Source organism: Indicator indicator, chromosome 30 (genome assembly GCF_027791375.1).
Source record: "Indicator indicator isolate 239-I01 chromosome 30, UM_Iind_1.1, whole genome shotgun sequence".
In the NCBI taxonomy this organism is placed as follows: Eukaryota; Metazoa; Chordata; class Aves; order Piciformes; family Indicatoridae; genus Indicator; species Indicator indicator.
Genome location: NC_072039.1, coordinates 508903 through 531473, shown reverse-complemented (window position 1 = coordinate 531473; position 22571 = coordinate 508903). Strand labels below are relative to the sequence as shown.

Below are 22571 nucleotides of genomic sequence, written 5' to 3'. Positions count from 1 at the left end.
GAAATTGTTCCTCATGTCCAACCTAAACCTCCCCTGGGACAACTTGAGGCCATTTCCTCTTGTCTTGTGCCTTGTACCATGGGAGAAGAGTCTGACCCCACCTCACTGCAGCCTCCTCTCAGGGAGTTGTAGAGAGCAACGAGGTCTCCCTTAGCCTCCTCTTCTCCAGACTAAACAGCCCCAAGTCCCTCATGATTAAGCCTAAACCCACACTGCAAAGTGAACAGAGCTTCACTGTCCTGCAGCCTGTCCCCTTGGTCTGTGAATGGACTCTGGAAGGTGACCAAGGGAGTGACCAAACCAAGACCTTTAGGTATCACTGCTGCTGGTGACAGGGCTGGTGTCTGGAGTAGGGAACCCCATCTGAGGAGGCTCTGTGAGTGTTTGCTCCTCTAGAGCAAGGGGCTGTGGCTTGAGCTTGCGACGTGTTTTGAGTCCTTTTGATTTACCACTGACTGATGGAGTGACCTTGAGCCAAACATGCAGGCTCCCTACACTCTGGAAGGGGAGCCAGGCAGGAATTTCTTGACAAGACATTTGTCACTGGAAAATGCCAGCTCACTGCAACTGCTCTCTCTAGAAAAAGAGGTCAGCGTGGGTGAATTTCTCATCTGGAGGCTTTGGGGTCAGGTGAAGAGTTTGGGAGTTTTGATGTTTGTTTGTTTGTTTTCCAAACTGACTTCTCTTCCCAAATTAGTTTTTATTTCTCATACCTACAGCAAATGCTTCAGTCAGAAGCAAACATCTTGACCCTGTCTGATATTTATTCAGATCTCAAGACTGCAAAATCTGATTTTCTGTGGCAGTCCAGAAATGTTCACAAATCCTCACTCAGGGCTGCAAGGTGGACAAACTGTTTCCTCCGGGTAACATTCCACCTTGCTATCTGTGGGGAGGGAGGATCTGATCAGCAGTGAGTCCTGCTCCCCTTGTGCTGGTGAGGTGTTTTGGGACCTGGAGGCATGAGGTGGTGTAGAAGGGGCAGCTGCAGTGCATCTGGATGCATCTTGCTGCCTCTGAGGTGCAGTTCAGTTGCTTTTTCTCCTCCCCCCTCTGATTCCCCCAAATTAAAGCAAGAAAAAGACTCCACCAGCAAGACCTGCTTCTGGATTTGCAGTCAGTAGCCATCTCCAATAACCATCAGGCTGTCAGCTTCCCCCCCAACCCCCCCTGCCTCCCACCTCCCCCATCACTCACCAAAGGGAAAAAAGAGCTGGAGCCACAGCTTGAAATATATCATGCAATAGTGTATCATGAATTTCTTGTGAATCACATTGGTGAAGCAGGTTTATTTATTTCTGAGACTTTAAATCAATACAAAGTAGGTCTCTTAGTTCTGAAGCTGGGATGGAGTGTGAAAAAATGAGCCCATTGTACTCTTAAAACTTTGGGGAAAGGAGATGACAGCTATATAATTCCATTTACCAGGCACTAGGGGCTTTAATGTGAAGGTGACGGGGAGCTCTTTGTGCATTTAGAGCACCATATCTTCTAAATAAAAGATCTGTAGACTTGATAGTGCAGTGCAGCTCTGCCTTTAATAATCTCCAGGCATTAGAGTGAGCCAGTCTGTTCCCAAGCCAGGAGGGTCCCCCAGTGAGGGCTCGTAAATTAGGAGTGCGGGAGCTACACACCTCCAGGGCTGAGAGATGCAAGAGGAGTCTGCACCCACAGTGACCTGGGCACTGGCTGTGCTGGGAGCTACCATCCCACCTCAGCCTGGCCCTTCTGGCTGCTGTTTCAGCCTCTGATGGCAGGAGTTGTGTGTGGGAAGAGCTGAGTGACAGCAGTGAGGGCTGCAGGACCTGCTGGGGCTGCGCTGCAGGTAACAGCAGTGGAGTTTGCAGTCCCTGTGTTGTTTCTGATGAGACCTCCTGCTGCTCATCCCTGCTTGCAGAAGACTGTTCAGAGTGCTACTGCCTTGGCTGCTGCAGCTCCCTGGCAGATCTCAGCAGTGCTGGGGTGGGAAGTGCAATTATTGAAATGATTTGGATAGAGTCTGGCACTTGTGTTTGATACACACAGGCGATGTGCTCACAGTAATGACAGCACTCGGTGCATAATGAGCCCCACTCCAGCCCTCTGCTCTCCTTTCTGCAGATCTCTCATCTTTGTTGAAACACAGGAGCCAGTTAGGTCTGCAGCCAGAGCAGCTTTGCAGGCAATGTCTCGGCTACCTGCAGTTCTGTTCCTGAAAAGCAGCATGGAGAAGGCAGCTGGTCAGAGAATCTGGAATGGTCCTTGAGAAGGGACCTTGAAGATGGGCAAGGACACCTCCACCAGCCCAGGCTGCTCAAGGCCTCATCCAGCCTGGCCTTGAACACCTCCAGGGAGGGAGCAGCCACAGCCTCCCTGGGCAACCTGTTCCAGTGTCTCTCCACCCTCACTGTCAAGAATTTCTTCCTTGTCTCAGTCTCCCCTCCTCCAGCTTCATTCCCTCTCATCCTGTCACTTACAGCCCATGTCAGAAGTCCCTCCCCAGCTGTGCCATAGCCCCTTCAGGTACTGGAAGGCTGCTCTAAGGTCTCTGATTCTGCACCAGGGTGTGGAGCAGTTTGTGCTGCTTTCGACCTGTGCTGAAGTCAGGGTGTGCTGCAGAGCTCCTGTGTGCCATCTCCCCCCTGCTGCTCTCCACCCAGCTGCCTTTCCAGGGGGCTGCTCTCCAGCCAGGTGGATCCCAGTCTGAGCTGTAATATTCCCGGGTGCAAGACCCTACGCTTGTCCCTGTTGAACTGCACAGGGTTCCTGCAGCCTGTCCAGGTCTTCCTGGAGGGTGGCTTCTCCCTTCTGCAGTGTCACCCTCCCCACTCATTTTGCTGTCATCTGCAGCAGACTTGGGCTCCAGGCTGCTCCTCTCTTGGGGTATCTCTTCTTCCCTGGGTGTTTGGTGGTGGAGGGCAGGGTGTTTGTGTGTGCTGGTGGGGGCTAAGAGCTAAATGAGGCAGGTGGGCGATGCCCTCTGCCCGCTGGCAAGGCTCAGCCCATAAAGATAACAAACGGCGTGGATTTGCTGGAGTGTCAAAGTTATGAGTTTATTTTGTAATGATGTGCTCCTGCCTTCATGAGGGAAACTGGCCGTGGCAGAGGTGTTATTAGTAATATGGGCTCAGTGGAGCAGAGAGCTGAGTGACCGAGAGCTCAGAGTATCAGTCAGGGAGAGGGCAAATGGGAAGAGACAGCAGGAGAATGAGAAAAGAGCTGCTGTGCCTGGGCTGAGATTGCAGACCGAGCGGGGCCAGGCAATGAGAAGCCCAGCAGCCAGAGTCTTGTTTCTTCTGCTCTCTCCAAGGAGCTGCTGGGGCTTGGTCTTTGCTGTGCTCACCTTCCTGGACAGTGTTGTGGTGTTTTTCCCCAGTTAAACGTTTAAATGCCTCCCCCACCCGAACCAGCAGCCTTGGCCATATACCAGCTGGGGGCAGGGCAAGCTTCCTGCCCTTCCTCAGCTGCCCTTTGCCTCAGTTCCCCCTCCTGTCCCCTTGCCCTTGGGATCACTGTCCATAAGGTCTCACCTGCACAGAGGGCTGGGGGAGGTCTCTTGTGAGTGGCTTGCTCCATCCTTTGGCATTGCAGTGCTGATGACTTGCTGCAGGGATAGCCTCGTGTTTGCCTCCTGAGCCAAGCCCTCCTCGCATCCCAGCTGCTGACAGCTTCCCTTTTGTCTTCTTCCCCAGGTGCTGGGCCGGGAGGTTTACACCTCCAACAACCAGCTGGGTGGGATCCAGATCATGCACAACAATGGGGTGACACACAGCGCTGTCTGTGATGACTTTGAGGGGGTCTACACCATCCTGCAGTGGCTTTCCTACATGCCAAAGGTGAGTGCCCGCCCCAGTGCCAGCTGCTGCTGCCTACCACTTAGCTCACAGGGGCTGGGGGCTCTCTCTGGGCGTCCTGTGTGCTTATGTAGCTGTTGCCAGGCTGCTCAGCATGTTGAGGTAAAAGCAGGCTTTGTCTCAAAGCACTGCAGCACCCGGGCTGTGGGGTGGCCTGGCACCGCCTTGGGTCCTCTCAAATGGCTCCCCTGGCCTGCTGCCCTCAGCCCTCTGGGCAGCAGGATTGTCTGTAAGCAGTGGATTGGTCTCTTGCTGAAAAGCCTCTAAAAGTTCCCCTCTGAGGCAGCAATTTGTAGGAGCTGATGTACAGTGCAAGCTGCTCTGCAAGAACATGCAGGTCACCTTCCTTCAGAAAGAGCCTGGTGAATGAGCCAGGTGGCCTGGTCACCTTCTGAAAGGAATCCTTCCATGCTTTTCTTTTTCCCTTAGAATGTGTTCAGCCCTGTTCCTATCCTCAAAGTGAAGGATCCCATAGACAGGACCATAGACTTTGTTCCCACCAAGACTCCCTACGACCCTCGCTGGATGCTGGCTGGACGCCCACACCCAAGTAGGTGGATCTTTGGTGGTCAAGATACAAAGGTGGACCTTGTTTCAAACTCTGTCAGGGCTCTCTGTCTGCCATCAAATGGCTTACAGAGCTCAGACAGTAATAGCTCTAAACAATTTCAATATAGTGTAGAAAAACATAGTATAGAAAAATAGTTCCTAAAAGGGGCCTAAAAGAGAGCTGGGGAGGGGCTTTTGATAAGGGCCAGGATGAGGGACAATGGCTCTGGGCTGGGAGAGGGGAGATGGACTGGGGATGAGGAAGAAATTCTGTACAGTGAGGTTGGGGAGACCCTGGAACAGGTTGCCCAGGGAGGCTGTGGCTTGTCCCCTCCCTGGAGGTATTCAAGGCCAGGCTGGATGAGGCCTTGAGCAACCTGGGCTGGTGGAGGTGTCCCTGCCCATGGCAGGGGAGTTGGAGTTGGATGATCTGTAAGGTCCTTTCCAACCCAACCCATTCTAAGCCTCTCTGAAATCTGAGTGCTTGAGGACACCTGCAGTTATTAGTTGCTTCTGTAGATTATTTTTGTTCATGGTTGAGAGGAAAATCCACATGGACAGGGTCTGGACACTGAAGGGATCACAGCATTCCCGCAGATCCTGGAGGATAATTGTTCTGGAACACTGCAGAAACTGAACCCGGCTGCAAGCCTTTGGGGTTGCACAGCCTGTGCCCATGCCAAGCTGCAGACTGGGTGCCCATTGTACCCACTGCTACTAACGAGCCTGGGGGGCTGGGATGAGGTCTGTGATAAACTGAAGTTTTCTGGGTTTGGATAATATTTTTTCATCCTCTCTCCAGTAATTCATCCAAGTGTCTGCAGTGCAGCTAACGCTGCCTTCCAAATCGAGTGGCTTCAGATTTTAATTTAGTGGAAGCGTTAAGGCTAGCAGATGATTCCCTGAGATAAGTTAAAGCAGATATCTGCTGGGTGAAAAGTTAAAGCCATTTATTAGAGAAGATATTGCCCTGATATTCTTCAAAGTGACGCCCGACACGAGGCCGGAATCTAAACCATCAGCTCTGGACCCACGATAAAGAGATAAGCTTGGGAATGGATGGTCACAGTTTACAGTGGGGCCACAGACGCAGGGAATGTAGAACACAGTAATTACAAGTTTGGTCTTGATAAAACACTCTCCATCCTGTTTAAGTCAGCAGAGGTTAGCTTGCTTGGATCTCCACTTTTAATTGGTTTTGGACTTGGGTTTGCAGAAGCAGAGGGGCTCAGATTGAAGCTGGGTGCCCAGGGGGAGAGCTGGGAGGAATTTGGGTTGGGTGTTTTTTGCAGAGCTCCATGAAGCTTCATGGTCTGCTCCAGGGTGGTGACTGGCAAAGCAAGCTTTAGTTTATGGAGAGGAGCATCATCCTCTGGTTCTGCTGTGAGCAAGGAGGCTTCTGGTGTCAGAATGCTTCATTTCAGGCTGGGAGAGTTGGGGCTGTTCAGCCTGGAGAAGAGAAGGCTCCAGAGAGACCTTAGAGCTGCATTTCAGCAGGGAGAAATGGACTGTTCAGAAGGGCCTGTGGTGATGAGACAAGGAGCAGTGGTTTGAAACTGGAGCAAGGCAGATTTAGGTTGGACATCAGGAGGAAATTCCGTACAGTGAGGGTGGGGAGACACTGCTGGGGAGGCTGCCCAGGGAGATGGTTGAGGCTCCATCCCTGGAGCCATTCAGTATCAGCCTGGATGTGTCCCTGGGCAGCCTGCTCTAGCTGGAGGTGTCCCTGCTGCCTGCAGGGGAGTTGGACAAGATGACCTTTGGGGTCCCTTCTAGCCTGATGGCATCTGTGAAGCTGTGAATGTGTGGCTGTGTGGAGCAGGCTCAGGTGTGTGGTTCTAGAACAGCACAGAAATGTTTGTGTTTAGTTCCTGGCTTTCTGCAGCATCCATTCTTTAAAGGCAAACTTAGCCAAGAATCAAGAGAAAAATGTGAGGTAAGTTTTGAGTCAGGAATGGGCATTTTGAAGAACATCTCTAATGACTTTGTTGCCTTTTGACAGATGTCTGTGGTGGCTTGAGCAAAGCAAAGTTATTTATTGAGAGGTGCCAAGTGCTCTGCTCCCTGAGCCCCATCCTTTGCCAATAAATGATGCTGTGGCTGATCAATTGCTGCCTTTATGCAGACTAGCAAATGAAGCAAGAGCTGATGGCTGAAGGCAGACTAATGCTCAGCTGTCCAGTGTTCCCCTGTGTTATAATCTAGTTGGAAATAAAGAAATAACCACTGCCACCTTCCCTACTGTCACTTCTAAGTAGGTTTCAGTTGCTGCTTTTGCTATTCTCTCTCTCCTCTTCCCTGCCTCTGATATCTCCATGTTTCCCCCTTCTCTTTAGATCAAAAAGGACAGTGGCAGAGTGGTTTCTTTGACAATGGCTCATTCCTGGAGATCATGCAGCCCTGGGCACAGACTGTTGTGGTTGGCAGAGCAAGGTAAATTCTAAGAGGGGTTTTGGACATTTGTAGAAATCAAATTCCTGTTGTGCTTTGCACTTTTCTGGCAGATGTTTGCAAGCTGATGGCTGTAAGTAAAACCAAGTCATTGCCTGAGTGGGATAGGGTTCTGTCACAGGAGTGAAGCATGGTCTGGTGGTTTCTCCTGTTTGGCTTGGAGCTGGCAGCTTCAACATGCACCAAAAGAGATGCTGTCAAAAATGATGGCAAACAATATCTGCTTCCCTGGGTAGATGGTGGCACAGTGAGGCCTTCCTGTAGCCCTGACTGCTGCAGGCACATCAGGCAGCTGATGGCTTTGCATTTCATGGACTTGCAAGGGAAGTTCAGCTAAAACTAAAGGAAATGGCAGAGACAGGAGCTGATCTTTGAGGGTTGTGCCACAGTGCCAGCAATCCAGAGCCAAACACCCTGCTAAGCCTCACAGCCCCTGGAAGTCCTCTGGCCAGCCCTGGGGTCTGACTTCATCAGCTCTGGGGTCACCCAGCTGGTGACTCAGAGCCTGACCCTAGCAGCAGGACAGCCCTGGTGATGCTGTGTTTGCCTGACAGACACCCCCATGGCACAGCTGGCACAGCCAGCCAGGCTCCCAGCCAGCACAACCATGGATCAGGGCTGCTCTTAGCTCCTCCTGGTGCTGGCACACCTGCCCCAGAACCTTTGGCACTGGCAGCTTCTCTTTCAGTCCTGTTAAAGCCACAGCTGCCCAGAGCCCTCATGAGAGTTGCAGAGCAGAGGTCATGCTGTGAAACAGCAAAGCTGAGGCTGTTTCCCCTGCTTGAGAGGGGCTGGAGCTGGGGTGGGGGGGGGGCTCAGTCTCTTCTCCCTTGTATCAGTTTCATCTCACAACGTCTGGAAATTATTTCAAGGCTTTTATGTTAAGCAGTGCTCCAGGGGGCAGGGTTGGAATCAGTGGTTTGGCAAAGCTGGAAGATCTCTGCCCGGGTCCCTGCTCAGCTTCCCTTGCAGTTCCTTTTGCTCCTGCCAAATTCCAAGCTGCTTCAAGCTCTCCCATCCAGGTATCTGTAATAGAAATGAAAGGGACTTCTGTCAGGAGCAGTGGCACTGGCAAAACAAACCCAGCCAAGTAGGGATGTACTCCTCTGGGATTGTTACTGTAAGTGCTGCCAAAACTCATCTCTTGTATGGATGTTTGGAATCTGTCTGCTGGTGGCTGTAAATTGTCTTTTATTATTCGATGGCAACTTGTCCAGGGACACACTATAAAACAAGATGGAGCATCTTCATGTGCTGGCCTGATAAAATTTATATGAAATATAATGGAAAACAGAAGTTGTTTTGAGCTGTTTTCCTGTTCAATAAATAACTATAATACTTGGATAAAGATGTTCTTTATTAGGTCACCTGGGCCTGCAGACCCCAGCTGTAAGTTACCCATCGCAGACGGCTCTGCAATTACAGCTGCTGGGCAGCCTCTTCATCACGGGCAGTGGGGAGCTGCTCAGCCCCTCCTGCACATAGGCCCTGTCCCCTCCTGCCTGCAGCATGTGGGGCTGAGCCCCTGCTGGGACTCTGTCCTGGGAGGGAGCAGTTGTCAGCAAGATGCCTTTTGTGTGCCATGGAGAGCAGAGCTGAGCATCCTCCTGCTGCCTGCACTCCTCTGCAGCCTGCTTCCCACCCCTGCAGTCATAGGATCACAGAGTGTCAGGAGTTGGAAGGCACTTTTAAAGACAATCCAGTCCAAGCCCCTGCCAGAGCAGGGTCACCCAGGGCAGGTCACACAGGAGCACATCCAGATGGGTCTTGAAAGTCTCCAGAGAAGGAGACTCCACAACCTCCCTGGACAGCCTGCTGCAGGACTCCAGCAGCCTCACTCCTTCAAAGAAGTTTCTCCTCCTGTGTTCAGGTGGCAACTCCTGGGTTCCAGTTTGTGTCCACTGCCCCTTTGTCACTGACCCATTGCAGCAGAGGGAGGATGTAGACAAAGAAAGTCAAAACTTTGACACATCATTCACCCCAGCCTCTTGGGAGAGGGTGAGTTAGGGTGGCTTGGACATCAGCCTTGCTTGGTCTTGCAGCCTGTGGGTGCATTTCACCAGGGGACAGTGCTGGTAAAAGGGCTGGGGAAGCCCTTGGCTCTTCAAGTTTGTTTGTCATGGTCAGGACCAGCAGTGTCACAGTGTGAGGGGTGGCAGGTGGTGGAGATGTGGCTGTGTCATTCCAAACCTGGGCTTTACTCTGCCCTGTTTAGTTTCCAGGGGCTATCTGCCAGGTGTAGCAGGAGATTTGGCTTTCACAACTGTGACTGCTGCTCTGAAGTTCTCCAGCCAGGTGCCTAAACTCTTCAGATGGTCCAGAAGGCTTCTTCTGCCTTTTGCTTGCTGCCTTTGTGTCTCTGGAGTGTTTTGATGCCATTGTGTAGCAGCAGGGATTCTGCTTTGTCTCCTGTGTCACCAGGCTGGGAGGGATACCTGTAGGAGTGGTTGCCGTTGAAACGCGGACGGTGGAGCTCAGCATCCCTGCTGATCCTGCAAACCTGGACTCTGAGGCCAAGGTGGGTTGAGATGTGCTCAGCTGCTTGGTTGTCCTCTGCAAGTGAACTCTTGGTAGGATTTTTTTTTTCCCCCCAAACATGGGACCAAAATACAGCCCTCTCTTGGTGAGCTGCTGGTGGGTGGCTGCTGCTGGAGCAGCTGCTGGGCAGCTGAGGCCCCTGCAGTGCTGCTGCTTGTGTGGCCTCAGGGAGGTGCAGGGCCCAGGGCCAGGAGATCTGCCAAGCAGAGGAGATTTCCCTGTTCTCGTTCTGTGATCACAGTGTGTCAGGATTTGCTGGTCTCTGCTCTGACACTTTGCCTTTCCTCTGCCTGCTCTCCCAGCTCTAGCCCAGCATCACCTCGTTGGGGTTTTCCCCTTGGCACATCCTTCTCTCTCCTCTCCTTCACTCCTTACAGCAGGCAGCCTTTCTGTGCTCTCCCTTTCCTCAGCTGAATCAGTGGGAACCCTCCTGCTGAAGGTGGTGACAAGAGGCTTGTCCTGATTCTGCTGTGGGCAAGCAGCTGCTAAGCATTCAAGGTGCTGGGCTCCTCCTTGTCAGTTCCACATCCCAGCTCTTGCTGTATCAATTTCTGAGGGATTCTGACAGCTGTTATCTTGATGTCTTCCAAGACTTACCAGGCTGTTTTCATTCCCACCAGATCATCCAGCAGGCTGGGCAGGTGTGGTTCCCTGACTCTGCCTTCAAGACTGCACAAGCTATCAAGGACTTCAACAGGGAGGGGCTGCCTCTCATGGTCTTTGCTAACTGGAGAGGCTTCTCTGGAGGAATGAAAGGTAACCAGCAGTTTGGATCCACTTTGGGTGCTGCCCTGAAATTGTGCCAGGGGAGGGTTAGGTTGGAGATGAGCAACAATTTCTTGGCTGCAAGAGTGGTCAGGGACTGGAACAGGCTGCCCAGGGAGGTGGTGGAGTCCCCATCCCTGGAGGTGTTCCAGAAACCTATGGCCATGGCACTTGGAGCCATGGTTTAGTGGCCATGGTGGTGTTGGGTTGATGGCTGGACTGGATGATCTTGGAGGCTTTTTCCAACCCAAACAGTTCTGTGTCCTATGTGCTGGCAGCAGGAGGAGGGAGCCATGGTGGTCTGCACCTCAGTCCAGGTGTTCTCCTGCACCTTGCTCACTGGTGGGCCCTGTGCTGAAGCCTCCTGACTCTCTCTGTGCTCCCTGGGGGGTTGTTTGCAGTTTGGGTTTCAGTGCTGGCTGGGGGATTATGCAGGGGAGGGAAAATAAACAATTATGCCACCCCTCAGTGCACACAAACACACTGCCAGGAGCAGGCTGCACTGTGGGTAAAATGACTCCAAAATTGTGTGTAATGAGTAGGAAAAGATTAGAGACAGCTCTTGCTATGCTGAAAATTGACATTAGTGGAGGGGAAAAGAAGAGAGGGAGGGAAAAAAAAGGCAAAGGGAAAAAAGGAAGAGAAAAAAGGGAAAAAAAGGATGGAAAAAGTAAAAGAAAAATGAAAAAGGAAAAAATGGGGGGAAAGGGGAAAAAAGAATATTTAAGAAAAGGGGAAAAAGGAAAAGAAAAAGAAGGGAGTGGAAGGCAAATAAAAGAAGGGGGAAAAGGGAAAGAAAAAGAAGGGAGTGGAAGGCAAATAAAAGAAGGGGGAAAAGGGAAAGAAAAAGAAGGGAGTGGAAGGACAATAAAAGAAGGGGGAAAAGGGAAAGAAAAAGAAGGAAAAGATAAAAAAGGGGGGGGCACTCCCAGAGGATTCTCAGCTTTTACTCAGCATTGTTATTTTTTTCCATAGGATGGGTTATAAATAACAATAAAAAAAGGCATTAAAGAACCCCCAGCTCAGCAGCACAAAAAGGCTGCTTTAAATCTCTGTCCCCTGGGTGCTGCATGCCAGCCTGGCTTGTCTGGGATGGGTCTGTGAGGGACATCCTGTGGCCAGCCTGTACCTGGTGATCACCTCCAGATCCTGTCTGACAATCCAGCCAAGCCTGATCAGGTCTGTCCCAGGCAGGGAGGCTCAGGGCACACTGCCCAGCACAATGGAAATGCAGAAGGCTGTCTGCAGCCTTTCCTAGCATGCTTGATGCAGCTGGCTGCCAACATTTGCACCCACAGGGGCATGAGAGGAGCCTCCAATGAGCTGCTGTCTGTGTGCAGTCAGCACTGCTGTGCCCTGCAGCTGAGCAGGCAACAGCAGAGTGTGTGGGAACATGGGTGGTGGACACCTCTGCTCCCCTCAGAGGAGCCCTCCATAGAATCACAGAATGCTTCAGGTTGGAGAAGTCCTCTGAGGTAATCCAGTCCAACCATCAACCCCACACCACCATGGCTGTCAAACCTTGTCCCCAAGGGCCATGGGGACCTTTCTATGTTGGAGAGAAGAGAGAAGAGAAGATCTGGTATGAAGGAAGGCTGAGAGGCTTGGGGCTGTTCAGCCTAGAGGGGAGGAGACTGGAGGGAGAGCTTCTCAATGCTTATAAATACTTGAAAGGTGGCACCAGTGGTGCCCAGTGACAGGACAGGGGACAATGTGCACAGACTGGAACAGAAGAAATTCCATCTGAACACGAGGAGGAGCTTCTTTATTTTGAGGGTGGCAGAGCCCTGGAGCAGGTGGTGGAGTCTCCATCTCTGGAGACTTTCAAGGCCCATCTGGCTGTGCTGTGTGACCCTCTCTAGGGCACCCTGCTTTAGCGGGAGGCCTGGACTCAGTGATCTTCAGAGGTCCCCCCAAGCCTTACCCACTACAAGAGCACATTACCTCTTGTTCTGTCCGTGGGGACCACTGAGAAGAGTCTGGCCCCATCTTCCCCACCTGAGCTTGCTGGTGCCAAACCTGGAAGAGATTTGGAGACATGCACAGAAAATGTTGAGTTTCTCTCAAGTTCTCTGCTCCTTCTCCCTCTGCCTTGTTCAAACAAGTAGTGCACTTAACCTGAGTAAAATACACCCCCTTGGCAGCAGTGAGGAATGTGCTGCTAATTACACAATTATTTTATTATGTAGCGCCAGTAAAAAATGTCCAGGAAAGAATTAATTCAGTTAAAATAATTTGAATCAAGCAATTATTTTCTTAACACTAGAATTAGCTGAAAGTACTTCAAGTGGTTTATGACTAGCACTACATAATAAAATAATTGTGTAATTAGTAATAAATTTGTCACCCCTTTTGAGGTATTTTTCTTTACCCAGGACAAAGGAGAAGGTTGGGAGTTTTGTTTGGTCCTCAGCCCTCACTGGCTCTGCCAAGAATCTGTGGTTGGTCACGGCTAGAGGGAATGAATTGTTCTCCTCTTCCTCAGATCTGACATGCCTTAACTCAGGGGACACTGCCCTGGCAGATGACCTGGAGGCATCCCAGCAGAGCCCTGCCAGGCTGGGGCACTGCCATGCTGTGGCTTGCTCTTTCTGCAGACATGTATGACCAAGTGCTCAAGTTTGGTGCCTACATCGTGGACGGCCTGAGGGAGTACCATCAGCCTGTGCTTGTCTACATCCCCCCCCAAGCAGAGCTGAGAGGAGGCTCTTGGGTGGTGATTGACCCCACCATCAACCCCCGGCACATGGAGATGTATGCAGACCGGGAGAGCAGGTACAGCAGCTGCCCTCCTCACCCACCCTGGCTGCACATCTGGGGCAGCAAAGCTGGGGGAGGGTCTGGAGAGTAGGGCTGGGGAGGAGCAGCTGTGGGAGCTGGGGGTGTGGAGGCTGAGGGGAGACCTCATTGCTCTCTGCAGCTCCCTGAGAGGAGGCTGGAGCCAGGTGGGGGTTGGGCTCTTCTCCCTAGTCTCAGGTGGTAGGAGGAGAGGAAATGGCCTGAAATTGTGCCAGGGGAGGGTCAGGTTGGAGATGGGGAAAATAATTGTCCCTGCTGCTGTTGCATAATCCTCAGCACTGCCCTTCCTCCTCAGCACTGCTCCTGCCCTCACAGTTAGAGGCGAAGTGATTTTATTTACCAAGCCCAAGTTTCAAGTCACTCCAGCTTTGGCCTGGGCAGGATCCCTAATGAAGGTGGCTATTGGTTGGTTTGTCACACAGTTTACCCACCCCCTGAGAGAGCTTTCAGGCCACAGTTTTACAGAGGCTGCTGAAGAGCATGGCTGGTGCCAGACTGTGCCCCAGGCTGCTGGACAGAGGAAGCATAAACCACAGCTAAGATTCTGCCTTTCTTCTCTCTCTTTCTGTTTTGTCTCTCCCCTTCTCTTCTTTTTGTCACATACTTTCTAGCTAACACTGAACCATTCCATTTTGTGTTTCCCCTTGTCTGATGACCTGAAAGTGCCTTTCTTTTCTCTTTTCCCATCACTGATCAGAGGAGGAATCCTGGAGCCGGAGGGGACAGTGGAAATCAAGTTCCGCAAGAAGGATCTGGTGAAGACCATGAGGAGGGTGGACCCTGTCTACATCCGCCTGGCAGAGAGGCTGGGTAGGTCTGCAGGGGGCTGGGGGCAGCCAGCCTCCAGCTGGGGGCTAATCAGTGTGTTAGAGACCTCAGAAAGGGGCCCTGGGGCATTTTATCCAATTCATACTAATTTTTATTTGCTGTCCTCTAAACTGGGCAGCAAAGGGGCTGAGAGAAGCTGTGAGAGGTGACACCTGTGTGCCCCTAGCACACCTGGGGCTGGCAGTGCCTCTGGGGCCTGATTTCTTCTCTTATTATTCTTTTTCTATTGAATAAGACTTACTACAGGTGCTTGAATTAGTTTCCATCTCAGCTGCTGCTCAGCTCACCGAAAGCTCCTGAGCCAAACCTTCAGCTGGTGTCATTTGGAGTAACTAAGAACTGGCTGCAGGACACTTTGGGCTGCTGGAGGGTCCCAGAGTGTCTGAGGCAGTTGTGAGTAGTGATACCTGCCTGCTCCTCAGCCTGCAGAGAAGACAAAAGATTCTTTGCCCCTGTGTGGAGAGGGAGTGACCTGCAGTACTCAGACCCTCACCTGTCACTCGGTGTGCCTGTGGTGATTGTGCCTCTGGCTCCAGATGATCTCTGGTGCACACCCAGCAGCCCAGCACAGCAGAATGCACTCAGCCCTGTGCTGCCTCGGGGGGCTCTGAGTGGTTCTCGACTGGCTCTCACTGTAAGGGTCTCATCTCACAGAGCCTCTCTCTGCCTCCCACACTGCCTGCAGTCCACTAGAGGAAGAAGCAGGCGACGTGTGGGGATGGCTGGAATTTATAAAGCCTTTTGGGACCCTTCAGGAGGAAAAGTGTTCTGCAAAGGACTGATAAATCCTGGCTCTTGCTGCTCTCACACTTCAGTCTTGGGCTTTTTTTGTTAATTTATGGCAGTGCAACAATTTCTATACAAAGAACCATCCTGACAGCCTTGGGAGGAGAATAACAACTGTGAAGGGTGCAGGGAGTGTTGAGAATCAGGCTGCCTGCAAACCAGCTTCCTGGGATGGCTTTGATAGCATCCAACACATCTCTGTGGGGTTTTTTTAGTGACAGTATTTTGCTACTCTTTGTTTTCTCTCACTGTGCTGATTGCTTTCTGGGCCAGAAGCTGTTTGGCAAATGTGTGAGTTTTGCAGACCAACACAAGGCAGCAGCTTTATCCAAGTTCAGACCTTGCTGATGGAGGGTCATAGAATGGTTTGGGTCGGAAGGGAGTACAGAAGGGAGAAGAGAAGGCTCCAGGGAGACCTTGTAGTGGCCTTGTAGTACCTGAAGAGGGGCTATAAGAAGGCTGGGCAGGGACTTTTTACAGGGGCTTGTGGTGATAGAACTGAAGGGCAATGGCTTTGAGCTGGAAGAGGGCAGAGTGAGACTGGAGATGAGGAAGAAATTCTTGACAGTGAGGGTGAGGAGACACTGGAACAGGTTGCCCAGGGAGGTTGTGGATGCTCCCTCCCTGTTCAAGGTGTTCAAGGCCAGGCTGTTCTGCACCCTCACTGTGCAAAACCTCCTCCTGATGTCCAACCTAAACCTCCTCTGCTCCAGTTTCAAACTATTGCCCCTCATTCTATCCCCACAGTCCCTCCTGAACAGTCCCTTCCCAGCCTTTCTGTAGCCCCCTTCAGATACTGAATGCAGCTCTAAGGTCTCCCTGGCACCTCTTCTCTAGGCTGAACAGCCCCAACTCTTTCAGGACCACAGCAGTGAGACCTGCGCAGAAAAACCCCAGGTGGAAAGCCTCAGCAATCTACCCCTAGGCTCTGTGAGGAGGCAGCAGCCTCTTCAGGGCTTTTTTTTTTTTTTTTTCCCCTCTTCCACCACAGGGTAATTACTGCCAGCAAAGTCCATACACTTTAATTAAAATGACTGCAACACAAGAGGAGTCTCTTCCAACTGCCCACGGAGAGAGCTCTAAAAGCTTCAGTCAGCGATAAGCATCTCACTTAGCTGCTGGTAATTGCTGCCAGCGTCGGCAATCGGCGCTGCTGCTGCTCTCCCACTAATTCCAGGAGCAGAGCAGCAAGATTGCAGCAGCACCACAGTGAATTGCAGAATTGTTTTGGATTTTTTTTTAAATATTATTTAATTTTTTTTTTGCTGGTTTTCTTTCTGGCCAATTTAAAATTTGTCAGAGTCGGTCTTCTTCTGGATCACTGCCCTTTGATATTTCATGCACTCCATTTGCCACAAACAAGCCGCAGGGCCGCAGTTCATGCTGACTCCAGCAGAAGCAGAGAAAGCTCCATTTATCTTACACTGCCTGCTGAATTCTTACTCATTAGCTGGGGGTTCACTGCCTCTCTTTAACCCCTGAGTGGCTGTCATCCCTCCCCGGAGCTGCCGGCGAGAGGGAGATGCTCTCCGTCGCTGCCTGTTGCGGAGGGGTGGGGAAGGAGGGAGCCGCAGGCTGGAGGCTCTGGGGTTGGGCTTGCAGTTGGGGAGAGTGAGAGGAGGGGACGCTGGCAGATATTGAATAATTTGACACAAATCTGTTCATTATCAATTCTCCAGCACTGTTGCTGCAGTGTTGATTAGCCCCATGCTTTATTAAAATGTCACTCAAGAGTTGGGCTGCTGGAAGCCAAGAAACAGTGAGGAGCAAAGGGCAGGGAGGGAAGGGCTGAGCCCTGCCCTGCCTAGGAGCAGGAGGAGGTGTGCAGGGGGAGCAGGGATTGCCTGGAAGTGCAGGAGCAGTGCTGGCTGCAAGCCTCAGGCTGTTGTTAAACACCTGGGGAGCCACTGTTGCTTTATTTATTTATGACAATCAGAGCTTTGCCATGCAGGGTCTGGGAATGGCCTGTGGCAGGTGCACACAAGAAATGGTGGAATAGGAATGGAAGGAGGCAAAATGGCTGTGGGCAGGGCGAGGGTGGCTCTTGCATTGCACATTTCTCCCATCAGGTGTTTGTCTTGTGGTAAAAGGCAGCAGCTGTCTGTCCCCTGAAAAATGTCCTAACAGTGCCAGTGTCCTCTTCAGCTGCACAGGTCCTGGCATGCACAGAATCAGAGAAAGGTTTGGGTTGGAAGGGACCTGCCATGGCCAGGCAGCATCTTGAAAGTGATTGAAATAATTTTTGCGTTTCCTTAAGCAGTGTCCAAGGTGCAGGAGGAGGAACACTGATCTTCACATGGGGGTGTCTGCAGACAGGACAAGGGGAAATGGTTTGAAGCTGAGGGAGGGCAGGGTTAGGCTGGAGCTGAGGAAGAAGTTCTGCAGTAGGAGGGTGGGGAGACTCTGGAACAGGCTGTCCTGGGAGGCTGTGGCTGCATCCTCCTTGGAGGTGTTCAGGGACAGTTCAGATGAGGCCTTGAGCAGCCTGGGCTGTGGGAGGTGTCCCTGCCCATGGCAGGGGGTTGGAGCTGGATGATCTCTGAGGTCTCTTCCAGCCTGAGCCGTTCTAGGATTCTGTGCACAGCAGCGCCCTGGGGACAGGGCACAGTGGAGCTTCTCTGCACAAACTCCAGGGCTGGGTCACTCTGTGTTTGGCTCAAGAGTGTGCAAAACCTGTCTGAAGTCTCCAAACCATGAAGCCAGGACTGGCCCTGAGCAGAGCTGCTCCCCTCTGAAGGGAAACAGAGGGTGTGGTGCCAGATGGAACCTGCAGGTGCCTCTTGGCCCCAGCCTGCCACCTCCTGAGGGCTGTGCTGGTGACCTGGAAGCTTGCTTTCTGCACTGCCTGGAAACTTCCACCCTGTGACCTGTCTCGTTCCAAGCTGTAGTTTGGAGAGTCAGATTGCAGCTCTGAAGCCCAGTAATGTGTGAGGGTTTTTTTGAGGCGTTGTTTGTTCAGTGCTGTAATTAATCAAAGTGCTGATTGTTTGCTTCAGCAACAGCCAAGGAGAACTGCTGCTCCTGGGGGGCCTTGGACAGACACAGTCTGTGGCTGTAACTTTGATTTGTTTAGGTGCTGCTGATCTCCAGTGGCTGCTCCTGGCTGCAGGAGCTGCTGCAGTTAATTGTTGTTAATTCACTGTCAGGAGTCCTGGGGAGCAAGCACTGCCTTCTGTCAGCTCCTGCCTGACAACTGCCATCCTGAATGCCCTCCCAGGGGGCTGCAGATGTTCCCCATAAAGAGGAGGTTTGGGGAACTGGGTACCTGCTGCACTTTGCCTGTTTGATGCCAACGTGAGACCTCAGGAGCGAAGTGTTGGAAAGGGCTAGGCTGGAGGATCAGGTGGTGGAGCTGCACAGGGAGATCTGGAGCCTGTGTCAGGAGCTGGTGTGACCTTCACTGCTCTTCCCTCTTGCTCCTCTACCACATAAATCCTGCTGAATATTTAGTGAAGCAATTACAAGCAGTCTCATTTAAAGAAACAAGCAACAGCCCAAAAAGGACTCTCTCCAGGGACGTGAGTGGCTGGGGGTGACCTTCCTTGTCCCCTCTGGAGCAGCTCCCTCCAGCTGGGGTGGGAGATGTCTGGCGCCTGGGCAGCCTGGATGCTGTTGGCATTCTTGCTGCCTTTGCTGATTTTTTTTTTTTTTTTTTTTTTTGTCTGGCAGAGGAGGAGAAGGTGAGATTCAGGGTGGAGGATTGTTGTTGGAGTTGTGGGAATTGGGTGGGGGTGTCCTAACCAGGGTTAAAATGGACATTTGGTGCTGTCAGGGAGGCAGAGCAAGTGGAGTGCTTCTCCAGAGGACTCCTCCAGTGCACGCTCGGGTGGGATTTAACTGCTTTGCTCAGAAGAATGCCCACAGCAGAGGACAAGATAGGTTGAATTCAGTGTGGGGTGGGTTTGGTGTTACCCAGCCCCCCAGGTTTGCCTGGAGTAATTGTACCTTTCAGATACTCAGTTGTTACTAAGGCTTCTTTGTGGCCTGGAGGGATGCCTTCTGTTTGTTTTGTCACCTCTGAAAATCAGAGCTGAGGGGCAACTTGCCCCTGTCCCGAGGGCACCAGAGGAAGGGTCACAGCTGTCTTTGCCATGGTGAGCCACTGGCATGGCCTTGGCTTGTTCAGAAGAGGGCTGCAGCTGTGGCTGAGGAGGACTCTGCATCTTGGGTGTGCTGAGCTGAGTATAGGCTGGAGCCATCTCCTTTGTCCAGAGCATGGCAGGAGGCTCTCTTGGATCAGAGACCTTGATGCTTGGAGTGCTTGTCTGAGGAAGAGGCAAGGAAATGGAGCAGTGGATGGCTGTGCTGAGGCTGTGTGCCGGGGGTGACGGAGCAGCTCCCACATTTAACAGCTTAGAAGCCATAAACCATCAAATTGATTCAGAAGCTGCCCAGCTCCCTGCAATCAGAGGGAACCTACAATAACATTTCTTGAAGTCATTTTGTCTAACCTGTTAAACTGGTCATATTTAAACACAGCACTTTGCTGCTAAATGTTATGGGAAGCTGTGATTCATGGCCCTGCTGAGCCACTTCCAGCTGGCAGCAACTTCATTAACGGCAGCCCTGGTCCTGCCAGCACAGCCACAGCAGGGCATGGCTGGGCACCAAGCCCCCTCATGCCTGGCAGGGGCCTGGTTGGTGTCATGGGGCACAATCAAAGTGGCTCAGGAGGTGCTGTCCCTGCCATGATGCTTTCCCCTAACTTTTGGAGAGGAGGAGAAATTGATAACCATCACAGGAGGGTTCCCTGCGTGGCTCTGTTGTGGTGGCTTCGAGGGCAGCTCCTGCAGCCTTCGTGGGCTGGGCAGCAAGTGGCCATGTCCCTGCTGGGGCCAGGGAGGGGTCTCTGCAGGGTGCTTCAAGGGCTGGTTTTGGTAGTCCTTGTATTACAAAATCCCAGCATGGTGGGGTTGGAAGGGACCTCTGGAGATCACCCAGTCCAAACCCCCTGCTAAAGCAGGGCACGCACAGCAGCTTGCCCAGGACCATGATGGTCACAGCTGGGTTTGGAGTCTCTGCAGAGAAGGAGACTCCACAACCTCTCTGGGCAGCCTCTTGAGAGCAGAATTAAGACACTGAGCTGGGCTCTTCTGCCCAGGGCAGAGCTGGGATGCCAGCACCACACACAGGCAGAAGCATGCTTGGGGACTGCAGAGCACAGCATAGCCCAGGGTGGGTGTGACATTTGGCGGCACTTGGAGAGTGCTGCTCCGAGTGTCCTGTGCTGCCTGCCCAGTCAGGAAGGTCACACTTGCTCCTTCCCTTGGATTGTCCTTGCCCTGCCTGCCAGCCCACCCCTCCACCTGCCAGCCCTCCCCCCCCCCTCACCTGCCAGCCCCCACCTTGTCTGCCAGCCCCCTCTGCTCTGTGTTTGCCCTGCACAGGACCATTCTAGAGTGCTGCTGCTGCTTTTGTTTTCTATTGATCAGCAGCTGATCCATACTCCAGGTCTATAATGCTCCTATGATTTAAACTTGAACAGTTTCATTAACTGTCAAGTGCCTTTAGAGTAAAGGAATCCCATATTTTAACTGCCCCTCTCCTTGCCAGTTAAAGATTTGTGGCAGGAGACTTCTTTTGCCCAGAAACAAACAAACAAATAAATAAATAAATAAACCATCTCAGCTTTCTGGGAGAGGGAAAAAAACAAAACAAAAGAAAACACCACCAAACCCTGAGGCCTCGAGATCTGAGTGGGAAAGAAAGAAAAACCATTCCAAGATATTTAATTGTACAGGGGGCTTACAGGATTGATCGAGAGCTTAGCTTTTTACAATAGTGCAGTGAATAAGAAATGCTCCTGACAAACGATCGATGAGGGGATAATCACTCCTGATCCCCCTCCTCATTGTTGCCTTCTTTCTTCCAGCAGAACAGGGTGCAGAAGTCAAAAATCTTTATAGACGCTGCTTTTAAATTAAGCAGAAAATAGACATTGACATATTTGTTAATCTCACCTAAATCATTGCTGGGCCTGGCTGGGCTGGCTGCACACCCTGGAGTGCCTGGGTGGCCATGGGGAGCTGGGGAAGCCTGGGATGTTTAATGGGGATAAATATGGAGCATTTTTTATGCTGAAGGTTCTGTGAGTAGCTGCTCTTCATTAAAACCTCCTTGCTGGCACTGGCAAGGCTGGGTGACATTTATATTGGTAGGCACCTGGAAACATCCCTCCCTTGGACAAAGCCTTGTGTGGCCTCCTCCTGCTTTGGAGATGGGGTGGGGCTGTGCTCCACCCTGGGGTGGCTTGGAAGAGCAGCTCTGGAAGGGAGATAACAACCTAGGGAGCTGAGAGTAGGCAACAGATCTGGTGGAGGTCCCATCCCTGCAGACACTCAAGAGCAGCCTTGCTGTGTCCCTGGCAGCCTGCTCTAGCTGGAGGTGTCCCTGCTGAATGCAGGGGGGTTGGACTGGATGACCTGAGGGTCCCTTGCAACCTGATGCAGTCTGTGAAGCTGTAGAGCAAAAGAGACAAGAGCAGAGCCTGCAGGCCTGGTGTCGTGGTGCTGTGTGAGACCTGCTGTGGTGCTGCACCCACCGGTGACAGCCCGTGGGGGGGCTTGGTCCCTCGGTCCAGCAGCCCTGGCTTGTGGTGTTGGTGAGGTCAGCCATGGATGCTGATGGCAAGAGCAGGAGCAGTGGGCAAGGAGCCCCTCAAGCTGCTGCAGGACACGGCAGGAGCTGCCTCCTGTCTCCCATCGCTTCCCCTGGGCAGTGCCTGGGCAGCCGGAGGATGTTTCACACAGGGCTTGCTTTTAATCAGTTAATTTCATCAGTGCTGATGTTGCTTAATGAATGAAGAATTATGGACTCCACAGGACATTATCTGCTGGACACAGCTTTAGTTTTGTCCATCCTGTTAGTCTGTGACTGTGCCTGGTGTGTGCCGCTCGTGGGGGAGCTGGCTGGGAGCAGTCTGGGGAACCTCTCTCTGTGGTTTCCTTAATGAGGCTAAGGCTCCACAGCCACTGGCAGGAAGCAGCCTGCAGGAGAAGCTGTAATTGTGGAGGTGCTTTTACATTGTCCATCTTTCTTGCTAAATGAACTGCATGTGAGGACATTATTCTTTTTTAGGAGGAAGTCCAGTAAATGTCACTTAATTGATGGCTCAGCTCATTGGCATTTAAACGGAATAGAGTTTCCATGGTGAAAACTCCTGTGAAGCTCCTGCCTGAAGAGCAGTGGCAGGAACCTGGGATGATGGTTGACTCCACACTCTGCTTGGGGATGCTGGGAGCTGATGGTCTGATGTTTGTCCTGGCCAAAAGCAGTCTGGGCTTCACCTGTGTTCAGGAACCGAGGAAACCTTCACTCTCCCTGTTTTGTCAGAGCTGCTCACCCCTGCTCCATGGAACCACACAACTGTTTGGGTTGGAAAAGGCCTCTAAGATCACCCAATCCAACCACTAACCAGACACCATGGCCACTAACCCATGTCCCCAGGTGCCATGGCCACAGGTTTCATGAGCACAGCAGCCCTTTGCTTTGCCCTGTCAGAGAATCCCAGCCTGGGGTCTGGGAGGGACCCTTGGGGATCACCCAGTGCAGCCCTCTTGCTAGTGCAGGGGCAGCTAGAGCAGGCTGCACAGGGACATGGTGAGGTGAAGGTGTGTGAGGTGTGGCTGTCCCTGGTTGCAGGCACCCCCGAGCTGAGCCCTGCTGAGAGGAAGGAGCTGGAGAGCAAGCTGAAGGAGCGGGAGGAGTTCCTGATCCCCATCTACCATCAGGTGGCCATGCAGTTCGCTGACCTGCACGACACGCCGGGCCGCATGCAGGAGAAGGGAGTCATAACTGTGAGTGGCCTGCACCTGCAGGGGCCTCCTTGGAGCTGGCCAAGGGCTGGCTGCAGCCTGGAGGCAGCCTTTGGGCCCCCAGGTAAAGCCCTGCCCTGAAGGCTCTGCCACAGCTGTTCCCTGGTCCCAGAGCATGGTCATGGTGTGCAGCACTGTCCTGGGGAGCCCCCACGCTGCCTGTGCTTCACTGCTGGCTCAGCAGGGACCACATAAACCCCACATAGGC

The 22571-nt window shown here is 52.3% G+C and overlaps 1 protein-coding gene across 3 annotated transcripts in view; it reads left to right on the top strand.

Annotated features, from left to right (window-relative positions):
• Positions 1-22571, top strand: part of ACACA (acetyl-CoA carboxylase alpha) — a 105438-nt gene that overhangs the window by 79056 nt on the left and 3811 nt on the right. For all 3 annotated transcript variants that reach the window (XM_054394135.1, XM_054394134.1, XM_054394136.1), the window contains 8 exons: positions 3672-3815; positions 4263-4383; positions 6719-6815; positions 9255-9351; positions 9992-10127; positions 12734-12911; positions 13633-13745; positions 22191-22345. In XM_054394135.1, the coding sequence (XP_054250110.1) occupies positions 3672-3815; positions 4263-4383; positions 6719-6815; positions 9255-9351; positions 9992-10127; positions 12734-12911; positions 13633-13745; positions 22191-22345 (1041 nt within the window). The remainder of the gene's footprint in view (positions 1-3671; positions 3816-4262; positions 4384-6718; positions 6816-9254; positions 9352-9991; positions 10128-12733; positions 12912-13632; positions 13746-22190; positions 22346-22571) is intronic.